General features: G+C 44.9%; 1 protein-coding gene across 1 annotated transcript in view; it reads left to right on the forward strand.

The window, feature by feature from the left end:
* The window catches only part of INPP5D (inositol polyphosphate-5-phosphatase D), a 96,265-nt gene that overhangs the window by 47,944 nt on the left and 35,376 nt on the right, over positions 1-12,945 (forward strand). Inside the window, exons 5-9 of the mRNA XM_059703572.1 lie at positions 1,146-1,286; positions 3,759-3,846; positions 7,770-7,850; positions 8,011-8,082; positions 9,083-9,206. Coding sequence (XP_059559555.1) covers positions 1,146-1,286; positions 3,759-3,846; positions 7,770-7,850; positions 8,011-8,082; positions 9,083-9,206 — 506 coding nt within the window. The remainder of the gene's footprint in view (positions 1-1,145; positions 1,287-3,758; positions 3,847-7,769; positions 7,851-8,010; positions 8,083-9,082; positions 9,207-12,945) is intronic.

Genomic DNA, 12,945 nt, shown 5'->3' on the forward strand with positions numbered 1-12,945 from the left:
GCCTCATAACATTGATTGGGGGATTAAAGGACAAAATGAGCATAAAGTGCTTAGCAGAGTGACTGGGGTGTTATACTCAGGAAATATTTGCTGTTATTAATGTTTAATTATAGGAGCCAAGATTCAAAAGTTATCTAGAGCCCTGTCTGGTGTAGCTAAGTGGTTAGAGCATCAGCCCATGCATTGCAGGGTCCCGGGTTTGATGCCCAGTCAAGAACACATTGCAGATTCAATCCCCAGCCCTAGTCAGGGCACGTGTGGGAGGCAACCAATCAATGTGTCTCTGTCACATCGATGTTTCTCTCTCTCTCTCTCTCTCTCTCTCTCTCTCTCTCTCTCTCTCTCTCTCTCCCTCTCTCCCTCCCTCCCTTCTCCCCCTCCCTCCCTTCCACTCTCTCTAAAAAAATCAATAGAAAAAAATATCCTTGGGTGAGGATTAACAACAACAAAAAAGTTATCTGGGAAAAAAAGGTGCTGGGACATAGAGTAAAGGTGTGATCAGATATGGCCTGGGCTCTCCTCTGCTGGGCCGTGGTGTTCAATGAGCAAGTCTGACCTGCAGTCCATGAAGGGGCTGGACCAGAACTGGGAGGGAGGCCCAGGGCAGGGCACCTGGGCTGTCACTACCACATTCCCAGCCCCATCTCTCATCACAGAGACTTCATTCCCCACGGAGCCTAGAATGACTTGGAACTTCCCGACACGGGCTCCAGGTGGCCGTTGGCTGTGAATTTGCAGTTGGCATGTGAGCTGGAACCACTTGCCATCACTCAGCCCTCAGATTCCATGCTTAGGAGTAGATGAAGTAGTGAAACAACTCCACGGGACATTCTCCAAACTGTTTTATCTTCTTTTTAGAGGATAAACATTTCTGAGCATCACTACCTTCCAAGTACTGGCTTGGGCAAAAGCCTTTATGGGTAGGTTACCAGGCTCCCTCCCTTGCCCAACCCTTTAATCTTGCTACAACCTGTTTTTCTAGCCCCTGGTGAGACCCAGGAAACCAAACAGATGGAGATGATCCCCTGAAGGACCTTGTCTCAGCAGGAGACTCAGAATGCAGATTTCTTCTCCTTTTTGCTGGTGCCTGTGGCCAGGGGAACAGGACAAGCATGTTTTTATTTGTGTGTGTTTTTTTCCCTCAGGCTTCCAGAAGAGCATCTGAAAGCCATCCAGGATTATTTAAGCACTCAGCTCACCCTGGACGCTGATTTTGTGAAGACGGGCTCCAGCAGTCTCCCTCATCTGCGGAAACTGACTGTGCTGCTGTGCAAGGAACTCTATGGGTAACAAGCCGGTGGGGCAGAGGGCGGGGTCCTGGGCGAGAGAGTCAGCTATTAGGGTGACCCAGGGCTCCCCCTGGCTGCTCAAATACCTCTGCTGTACTAGGAATAATCAGACAATTGTCAGGGCTTAGAAATCTTCATGGTTGTTTCAGGTTTGTTTGTATGGTATTTGAATTGTAGATCCTTTTTTTTTTTTTAAACTGAAGTTCCTTGGAGGCCAGTTGCTATGGGAAGTGGTGGGCAGGAGGTTCTCCATTGGAGATATTTTTCCATTTGATGCTGTTGTTATCATTCATTTATCACCAAGGAAAACATTTACACATGATACTGTCTTTTTAACAAACAATTTCATGATGACTGGTAACAAGCTTTTATTTCTGCTCTAATGGACATCCCACTCTTTGCTCCTTCCTTGTCCAGAAGAAGATATACCTTTAAGTCTCTCCACTGAGCTTCTCCAATATCTTCAGCACATGGGCAATGTTCCCCGACAGCTGATTGCTACCTGGATCTGGGTCATTCAAGGTCATAGAATTAATTAATCACATGCCTCTACTTCAAAAAGGATCCAAGACTTTGTTTTCCCCCAAATTTTTGAGTGCCGGTGATCCTAAAACTAAGAACCCAAGCAGTTTACTGAGCAGCTAGATATGAATACACTCAAAGCAAAAGTGTTCATCCTATACTCCCAGAACACAATATGATGAAAACAGAAATAACTACAGAGCAGGCCATAACCACTCAACCATCTAAACCTTTTTAGATGGTTTCCTAAATCACAGCTGAGTTCAGGAAGAAACTGACACAGTGATAGGCTACCTGGTGTAGGTGAGGGAGACTGAGTGCAGCAGGTCCACAAAAGACCCATAAAAAACATAACTTTTAAAAAGGTGAGAGACCACCCTGGCTGGTGTGGCTTAATTGGCTGAGTGTCATCCCATGCACCCAAAGTTCACCAGTTTGAATCCTAGTGGGGACACATGCCTGGGTTACAGGCTCAATACTCAGTTGGGGGCGGCTGATCAATATTTCTCTATCACATAGATGTTTCTCTTCTCATTCTAGCTCTCTCTAAAAATCAATAAAGACATATTTTAAAAAATAAAAGAGTGAGAGACCAATTTAAAATGAGCAAGTAATTGCTCACTAGTAAATACTGATGATAAAGTGTTGACTAAGGTAAGCAAAAACATTTTACCAAGGAAAAGATGAAAAATGGAACAGTAAGAAATTACAGATCACTTTATAATGAAATCCAGCCCACTGAGGATGAAAATAGCAGAATGGAAAAAAACAACATCTAGATTAAATAAAAAGCAAAGCAATACATGAAGTTTATACCAAAATTCCCAATAGAAAACTAACAAAGGACATCAACAGTTTGTACAAAGAGAAGTACAGTTACAACCAACCTTGTAAAAAAAAATACTTAATGACATTAGAAATTAAAGATATGTAAATCAATTCACCAGCATTGAAATGCAGCCGTTGAGAGAGAGAAAAGAAAATTAATTGAAGGAATTTGGACAGCACATCTGGCTTGGACAGTGCTGATGACCTTATAGTTGATACTATGACTCAAAGGCTTAGAAATATTGATCAAGCGCTGTAATCTCTGGTTATCCTTAAATTGCAATTGAGAATAAGAAAGGAAAAGCTATATGAACAAAGCTGTTCAGAGAAGCCTTTATTTATGATCCCCAAGATCTTAAAATAGTCTAAATATCTACAACAATTTGGGCACATTTAGCCCATAGATTATTTGGAAACCACTAGAATGTCAAATTTGTAAAAACATTAACAGTTTTTGGTGAAGTAAGTGAAAAGTAGAACTCAAAATTGTCTGCCCACCATGCTGACAACAATTGAAAAAGATGAGAAGGGAAGGAAGAATCCATAAAGCTCTAGTATTGGCTCATCAAGGATCAGGCCAAGGAAAGTCTTTCTGGGCGTCCATCTGAGCTTGGAGGACGGGACTTGAACCAGGAAGCACAGATTTCCAGCACAGGGAGCCCTGGGGCACATATTTAAAACGCAGATTCCAGACCAAATCAGGTTGGGACCCAGAAATTTGCATTTTTAACACAGGTATATGTGTGTGTGTGTGTGTGTGTGTGTGTGTGTGTGTGTGTATGTGTGTATGTGATTCTTAGTAACAGTAAATGTTGGAACCATGGGTTACTAAATGGTTTCAAAGTAGTTTTGAGATTCTAGATCAAAGTTTTCTACAGGCCTTGTATGACTAAGCAGAGGTAAATCAGGTCTACAAATCACAACTCCAGTTTGGTCCGCCGCCGGGTGTGGGATGGGAAGGAGTGGAGGTCTGGGGGATGGGCAGGCCTGCATCTTTGCAGGGGCTTGTTCTTCTGGGTGGGATTCTTGCCTTTGCCAGATGGGGCTCAGATGGAGCCAGAGTCTCCTACACTGGAGTCCTCACTAATCCTTGACCTTCACCTTGTCCCCTGCCCCCAGAGAAGTCACCCGGACCCTTCCCTCCCTGGAGTCTCTGCAGAGGTTGTTTGACCAGCAGCTCTCCCCGGGCCTCCGTCCACGGCCTCAGGTAAGGCTTTGTGGGTTGGAAAGATGAGTTTGATAAATCTCCCATGACCATGGGGTTGGGGGTGGGTTATCGAGGTTGCCAGAGTCCAGATGGCTGGACTGTCAGAGTATGCTGTGGGTGAAGGGTGAGAGCCACAGAACTCTGCCCATCCCCCACACACCACCCCCCTAAGGCATTTCCCACTGCCTGATTTTGATTTGAGAAATAAAGATTTTAAATTATGCACCCATCAGCAAAAGGACTTATTAGTACTAAATAAGGTGGCAGGGCCTCTTCCCAACATTTTCTTCAGAAACCTAAAGAAACACATGAGGTGCCTAAATTCTTGATCCTGCCTTTGCCCCAGGAAGAGCAAGGAGTACATGCACCTCCCTCCCACCACAGTCACCTGCTCCCGGCCTAGCTGGGGGCCAAGACCAGGTGTCCTTTGAGCAAAGATCTGTGTGACAAGAAGTGTCATCTGCAGAATTAAAAACAAGGAAACTAGTATCTCAGAGAAAGTACTTGCAGCCAAGATAAGAGACAAAGGATTAACATGTATTTTTTTTTTAAGTCTATAAATAATTCAGTCAAAACAACCCACTTTTTAAAATGGAGAAAGGATATAAGGAAGACTGTTTTACTGAAGAACTTGGAATGGCCAGCATACACATGGAAAGATGTTTGACCGTACCTCGTTAGTAACCAGAAAATGACATTCAAAACGAGGATGTGTGTTCTTGCATATCAGATACACAAAGAGCTGATTGGTGAAGTCAGGGTTTGGCTGTGTGGGGACCAGGAACTCACAAGGGCTCACCTGTCCACACCGCTGGAATGGAAATGGATTTTCTGAAAGACTATTTGGCCATTTGCATTATTAGGGAAGGGAGAGCATTCACTCCCTTCTACCCTTCTTTAGTTTTTAACTGCTGGTCTAGTAATAAAATAATACAATTGACACAAGACTAGATTAACAGGAGAAAAAAACAATTTGACACATGCATATGGGAAAGCCACAGTGAGATGCTCAGATTATAAAATGAGGCTCAAAGAAATGATCAAACTAGGCACCTTTTTGTAGTTTTTAGAAAAACACATTTGTGAGAAACTGACAAGACAGAGAAAGTCACTGCTTATTAAAAGGAATATATGCATGCATATAAGCATAACCAATGGACACAAAACACTGTGGGGTAGGGGAGGCTGGGGGAAAGTCAAGGGGGAAAAAAAGGAGACATATGTACTACTCTTTGTAATACTTTAAGCAATAAAATAAAATAAAATGAATGTAAGCAGGGCTTGGGCTCAGGTGAGATAGGCTTGTTGACACAGCTCTCTCATTCCGGATTCCCAGATATGATATGATAAGGTTTGTCTCAGCCTTCAGGAGCAGGGAGGGCACCTGTCCCTCCAGGGAGAGTTATCTCCTACTTTTGGGGGCACAGAGGAGAATAGGACTCCTTCAAGTAAATGGTGGAACAGTATGTACAGTATGTTGTGGAAATTGGACCAGAAAGATTTACACCCACAAAGCGCTAAGTGAAATTGCACATGTGAGCCATCTGAGTGTGCTGGACTCTTACCAACATTAGACCCTTGCTTTTAGGTGGGCAAGACTCCTGGACCCCTGTGTAGAATTTATTTGAGACTGCCTGGGGGGTACAAAATGTAACATTATTAAAATGACTGCTGGCCTGAAGGTTGAGGAAAGACCCGAGTCTGCCCTATGTGAGAAAGAAGAGTCATTGACTTTGGAGCCCACACCCTCCTTTAAAAAGTCAACTGAAAAGCAAAGTGAAATAACTCGTCAATTTATGTAAACCCACAGGTGGCACTCAGACCAATTCACCCACTTCTAGGCAGAGCTGTGAATTATGTCCTCAACACCCAGGCTAGTGACATTTTGGCTGGATCATTCTTTATTGTGGGGGACTATGCTGTGGCATTACTGGTTGTTAACACATCCTACCCACTAGACACCATTAACATACCCTAGTTGCAACAACCCCAGTGTCTCCAGACTTGTCAAATGTCCCCTGGGGGGCAAAATTGCCACCACTGGGTTAGATCTGCATTCAAATCTCCAGGGGACACTAGCTGTGTGACCTTAGACAAGGTGACTCATCACTTTGACTCAACTTCCCCACCTGCAGAATAAGGATTATAAGAATAAATATACATGCAGATTAGATGAGTGAATATGTTCAAATTAAGATGGATTTGAACAGTGTTGTAAGAACTCATTGGATCCTCCTGTGCGTTCCACTGAATAAGACTCAGACCTATGGACAAAGCTCCAGCATCATTCTCACACCTTCCAGTCCAAGAACTCACCCCCGGTTTGTCAGGAACTTCATTTATAGTCTGTGAGTTTTTGCCAAGCCTGCTCCAAAAGACAAAGATTCAGCAAGAGAGTGAAAAACACCAGCCTAAAACTGCTACTTAGAGGGAATAAAAAATGACAGCCAGGTGACTACCCCAGGTAGCAAGCAGGTAATTCCAAGTGTCCAAGAGGGAGGATAAGGGGGTTAAAATCTGTTATCTTTTCAATCCTTTATGGGAAAACCCTTAAAACAAGGGGATCCTAAACTGTCTCATCTATTGACCAAAGCAGTCAGAGAAAGTGTTGGTAGGTGTGATGATGATGGTGATAGTTGTGGTGGGGGTGTGGCTACTGGTTGGAGGTGGTTGTGATGGTGCTGATGGAGATGACAGTGGTCATGGTGGGGAGGGGAGTGATGGTGATGCTGCAGATGGTGGTGATGGAGTGATGGTTGATTACTGATGGCGGAAGTAGTATATAACGTGGCTGGGTGGGAAATTGAGGTCAAAAGCAAAGGGTGGGGTCAAAAGGCATCACTTGGTTGGAGATAACCCTGGTTCTGTTCTGCTTGGTATTCAATTAATCATGCATATATTTGACTCTCATTCTACTTGGGGGGTGGGGATGTCTTATTAACTCTATACCTGCAGCACTGGCAGTGTGTCTGGCACAGAACAGATGCTTTAGAAAAGTTTGTTCTGGGAATAAATGCTAAAGACTGTGGATTTGGTGCCAGGCCAATAGGATTCAAGTCCTGCTGTGCCATTCACTAGCTGTGTGACTTCCAACAAATAACTTCAGCTCTCTGGGCCTCAAGTACACCTTGAACAATTGTACTAAGCATCTTCCCTGGGCAGACACTGTTCCAAACCCCAAGGTTGCAGCACTGAACAGAGCATTCTGGTCCCAATTCTCATGGAACTTGCGTTCTAGCAGGGGAAACAGTGAACAAATAAATGATTGTGGTGATCGATATGCAACAAAGCAGGGTGATTTGGTAGAGATGACTGTGGCTGGCTACTTTATCGTGGTCGGGGAAAACCTCTTTGTGGATCTGAGACCTGAGTGATAGGGGATGGCCTTCCCAGATGAAATTCATGTCTCTGGGGATTCCTCAGAAAGTGTAGCTCAAGGCCATGGGCAGATCAGAAGTGAGGCTGAGAGTGTCTGGGCATGGAAGATTAGATTATATGGTCTCTGAGGGCAGGGTAAGCAGTTTCCCTGTGGTGGGAAGCAACTAGTCTAGGGCTTTCAGCAGTAGGGTGGCTCTATTTTGGGAGTAGAACAGGAGCAGCGATGCAGTAGACGTAGGAAGAGGAAGGTAATAGTCAAGGCCAATCCTAGAGTTTTGTTTAAGCAAATTAGTGAATGAGGTGTGAAACTCTGGGGAGAAGCAGATTTAGAGGGAAGGAAAAATGACTTATTTTTTGGCCATGATACATGTGAGGTGATTGGCAATATCCTTGATTTCTTCATCTGCAAAGGGGGATAATAACAGTACTCCTGGGGTTGTTAGGGGATGAAATGAGATGAGGCCTGGAAAGCGCTGAGTGTTACACCTCTCAGTGACAGGTCCTCTGTGACTGTGTCCTTCTTTGCTCGTTTCCTCATCTCCCAGGTGCCTGGTGAGGCTAATCCGATCAACATGGTGACCAAGCTCAGCCAACTGACAAGTCTACTGTCCTCTATTGAAGATAAGGTACTTGGGGAGGGGAGAGGGGTTCCTACAGCTTCTCTTGGCATCTCTTGGGTCCCGTCTTTGCTCAGAGAATGCAGACTGTGCTCCCTTTGACTGCCCCAAAGATGCTGCCTTCCCTTCGCCTCCCAGCCTCAATGGCTTTGCACATTTATGCCCACAGGTCAAGGCCTTGCTGCATGAGGGACCCGAGTCTTCCCACCGGCGTTCCCTCATCCCTCCAGTCACCTTTGAGGTAAGTGGCTGTGCCCTTGTGCTTTGCGGTTGGAGGCTGAGGGACATTCTCTTCCCTGTGGAGGGAGGGCTTTGGGCTCACCTGTACAAGGTCAAGGAGCCCAGCAACTGAGATTAGCCATCAGTGGAGCCACCTGTGAAGACGTTTCAGCTTTAGAATGGGTGCCATATGAATCTGTGGAATCTCCTTCATGGGGAGGCTCCTCAGGAAAGATTCTCTTGGCCCAAGATGACTTAAACTTTGTCCTCAACAGGGGTAGTGAGTGACATCAAATGGGACCTTCAAACTGGCTGCATAGCGCCTTAAGGGAGGATTAGGGGGGAAATGCATAACCCATGATTTCCGCAGGAGTGAGTGAGTTAAAAGCCACAGGCTCCAGCCCAGAAATTTGTTTTTCTTAATTATCCCCAGAGATTCTGATGCATCCATTGCAGCCCTGGTCCCATACTCAGAAGCACAGAACGAGAGGTCCCAAGATGTCCCTCCCCACAACATCCTTTCTAATCCTGATGATAATTCCATCTTCTGAGCATGGCAATTGTATTTTTCCTAATTGTTATCAATCAATGTTCAATTATTAGTTGTAACAAGGCTCAGGAGCTTAATTCTATTAGTAAAATCCTTCCTGGAAGTAGACGACATCAAATTAATGAGTGTTGTCAGACTAGGCAGTGAATGAATAATTTTCCAGTAGTTCATCTGTTTCCTCCACCAAACCTGTTGGTAGAAGAACTAATGTGCACACAGCAGACTGGCCACATTTTAGCAATTCTTGGGAGCTGTCAGTGGAAACCTGGGTGTGTGACCCTGGGCAAGGGAGGCTTAGAAATAGAAATCAGGTGGCCCAATATGGGACACCGAGGCTGAACTGGCCAAGGGCTGCCCAGCCATATAGATGAGGAGCTCATGAAAGCCTGGACAGAGAAGAGATGACCTACATCTCTCCCCCCTCTTCTTCCCCTCCCCTAACCCCTCCTTTCTCTTCTCCTCCTCTTCATAGGTGAAGTCAGAGTCTCTGGCGCTTCCTCAGAAATTGCAGCTCAAAGTTGATGTTGAGACTGGGAAACTGATCATTAAGAAGTCCAAGGATGGTTCTGAGGACAAGTTCTACAGCCACAAGAAAAGTAAGACCCTCACACCCATAATGCTCTCATCTGTTAGTGCTCTTACTGATGACTGGTCAGCAACAGGCGGCTGGGGATGCACGTCCAGGCACATGCCACCCCTATGCTAGGATACCCTCTGCCCCATCCTGCCTGTGGTACCCCCCACCCAGCTCTAGAACCGACCTCTCAGGGCCCCTCCTTCCTGAGGCCTTCCCTGTCCATTCCGCCTCCTTCCTCTGAATCCTGGGGACATGTGGCAGCTCTGTGATGCATTCCTCCCCAGTGGGGGCCAGGTTGATGCATACAGTCACCTCCCAGGGCCTGGTCCAGAGCCCTGCATGCGTAAGGGCTCTGGCCCGAATCAGGCGGCATCTTTAGTGTAACAGAGACTGTGAGACAGTTTTAAGTGCAGGGGCTCTGAAACCAAACTGTTCAAATTCACATCCCAGCGCTGCCTCTTAGCAGCTGTGTGACCTTAGACAATTTAACTGCACTGGACTTCAGTTTCCTCATCTGTAAAACAGGTTGATAAGGATTAACTGAATTATCTGCATGTAAGGCTCCTTAGGAGTCTAGCATATAGGAGCCACTCACAACACCCGAGGCTTTCTACCATCAAGTAAACTCATCAGTACAATGGGAAATGTTCACATACCAGATGATTATAGGCAAGTTACTGTGGGCTAAGCACTGGGGATCCAAGGCCTCTACCCACACGTAACTTACATTCCAGAGTGTTGAGTGACCATAAATACTCAAAATACAGGGTGGGGCAAAGTAGGTTTACAGTTGTTCATATTAAATATAATACAATAATTAATGAACAATAATAATACAAGATTAAACTCTATTTTGCATACTCACAAGTGTAAACCTACTTTTGCCCATCCTGTCTCTCAACACAATGACATCAGCTATTGACTAAGTGCTGTGAAGGAAAACATCCAGGGTAGTTGTGAGGAGGGCAGAATAGAGCAGCGAAGATGGATCAGGAATGAAGTCCTTAGACATGACCGTGACAGGCCGTCATACTCATGCAGAGTTGAGATCACAGTGTTTGGCAGGACCACTCTGTCCACTGCCGAGTTGGGCAGGAGAGATGGGGATTTATTGAGCGTTTGAGCAGGAGAGGACTGTGTTGAAAGTGATCAGCTTAAAGCCATACTTTCCTCTTACCTGTCACAGAAAGTGAGTTAAAACTGAAAGGGCAGTCCCAACTCTGAGAAGAGGAAGGAGAAACCTACCATGAGTGAAGAGATTATCAAAGAGTGCCTGATTGTTCTAAAAAAAAAACCTTGAGGTTTCTGGGTTGAAAGAAATACCTCCCAGGATTCTGAAAAGCACTGTGAACTCTTGTCAGCTTAATTCAAAGACTTTTTTTTCTGAACATCTCCAAAGGCCAGATCTGACTTATAGACTTTCCTTCAAAGAATTAGCAATTTCAAGGTGGAAGCTGACATGTGAGCTTGTTTTAGAATGTATGTCAGAGGCAGGGTTGGCCTGGCAGGAGGATTGATTAGCTCAGCTGTTGGGTGGTGCAAGGAGGCTTCATACCACAGAGATAGCTCTGTCTGGGCTTTGAAGAATTCGTTCACCAAGCATGAGGCAGGGAGGGCACTTGGACTAAGACATTGGCATGTGCAAGGAATAGAGCAGGATATTAGGGGAATTACATGTTTCTTGTGGCCCTAAAGAGAGGATCAGAAAGAAATGGGGTCCCAGATGTGGGGCAGGGCCTTGAATGCCAAAGTCAGGGCTGGAGATGTTGTCTTGTGGGCACTGACATATTTACCACCAGTTTAGAACAGTGTTTAGCACAGAGTAAGTGATCAATAGATATATACTGACTGAATGAATGAGTGAGCTCTAGACCAGTGAAATGCCACAGCTCATGTGGCTGTGTGCTTAGGTGGCTTTTGTAACTGGCAGTGTGGCTGGCTCAGTTGGTTGAGCACTGTGCGATTCCTCATCAGAGCACATGCCCAGATTCCGGGCTCGATCCCCAGTATGGGGCATGCGGGAGACAGCCAATCTCATTGATGTTTTTTTTCTCTCTCTCCCTCCCTCTCTCTAAAATCAATAAAAGCATATTTTTTAAAAAAAACTTGAAGGTGGAAAGATAAAGTTGAGGAAAGCTCCAAGAAAGTAGAACAAATGGACAAAGTGAGGGAATAATAGAAGAGATTTTTTAAAATTAGAAGACCAGTTAGTAGGTTCATTATCAAAATAACGTGTCAATAAGAGAAAATGGAGAGTGAGAAAATTTATTAAAGAAATAATTTAAGAAAAGTCTCAGTACTGAACAACACCAGTTTCCAGATGGGAACGGTCCATCAAGTGCCCAGCACAACAAAGGAAATTGTTCTACCCTGATACACACACAACATTGGGAATGCTTACAGCACTGCATTCAAAGAAAAGAGCCTGAAAACTTAAACGCAGAAGATAGAATTACAGACTGTGTTTGGGGTCCCCAAGGTCACCTCCAGGTTCAGTGATTCTCAGGAGTCTGCTCCTGGTGCAGTCCCATGGGACACACAGTTGCTCCAGCAATGAGGTGTGAACACACACGTGAAGAGCTGTCTACCAGGGAAAGTCATAAGAGATTCAGGGTCCAGGACTTTTACTGGAGCTGGTCATGTAGACGCTCTCTTGCCTGGCACTTACCCAAATTTCAGACTCCCAGGAGGAGAGCAGGGGTTCAGGCTAAACTATGTTCTTCGTACCACGTAGGCACCGTGAGCTGCTCTTAGCAGCTCAGCAAATGCTGGGACCCCTCCCCAAATCCAAGTTCCAGATGCCAGCCCAGGGCCACCTAGAAAGCAGGCTTTCCAAGGATAGCAGTCAGGCCTGCTGTGTGAACTCACGCACGCAGGCAAATCAGAACAACACTGAGTTGCTCAGTAGCAATGCTATAAGCTAGAGATGATGAGACAAGGCCTCCAGGGTCTGAGGAAAATTATTTCAGGCTTAGGGTTCTGTTAGTGAAGCGTGAGGGTAAAGTTTTCAGACATGCGAGGCCTCCAAACATTTATCACCTATTCCCCCTTTCTTGGGAAGCTACTAGAGATGTTGCTCTACCAAAATGAGGGCATAAACCAAGAAAGAGGAAGACACCAGATCCAAAAAAAATGGGATGTAATACAAGAGAGACAGGTGAATGGGTTCTTAGATGATGAATAAGGAAGGCCTAAGGTAATGGCTATGTGTCCAGAGATCACCTGTCTAGGGAAGAGAAGGCCCAGAGGCTCTGGGAGAGGCTCCCCCAGGATGATAAAATTGATAAAAAGTGCTTGATCATGTGGAAAAGAGAGTTACAAAGTTAGGACCAATGAAAAAACATGGCGATCATTAATTCCAGGAAAAAAACAAAAATCTGTGTAGAGAAACAATCAGGACCTCTCTGTCGGTAGCATTTTTATAGTCACAATACAAAACACTGACTAGTTACCTAGCCATAATTATGATATAATTATTGGAAAGATGATGGGGGGACCGGCATTATGAATTGATGGGGGCAGGGGGATGGCGAGAGGGGGGACAGGCTGTATGTGTGAAAGAGAGCTAAACCGTCATCTTCCCTAGTGTGAAGTCAATATGCAAAGGAAATATTGAAATATTTTAATCTGAAACACCAGGAAATATCTATATAGACGTGTTATTTAGAGATGGAGTAAAATTCCAAAAGAACCCATTAAGAGAATTGAAAGTGGTTGTTTCTAGGAAGCAGAACATTAAAGGGAGGTGAGATGGAGGG

The sequence above is a fragment of the Myotis daubentonii genome, chromosome 7, assembly GCF_963259705.1.
Source record: "Myotis daubentonii chromosome 7, mMyoDau2.1, whole genome shotgun sequence".
Classification (NCBI taxonomy): Eukaryota; Metazoa; Chordata; class Mammalia; order Chiroptera; family Vespertilionidae; genus Myotis; species Myotis daubentonii.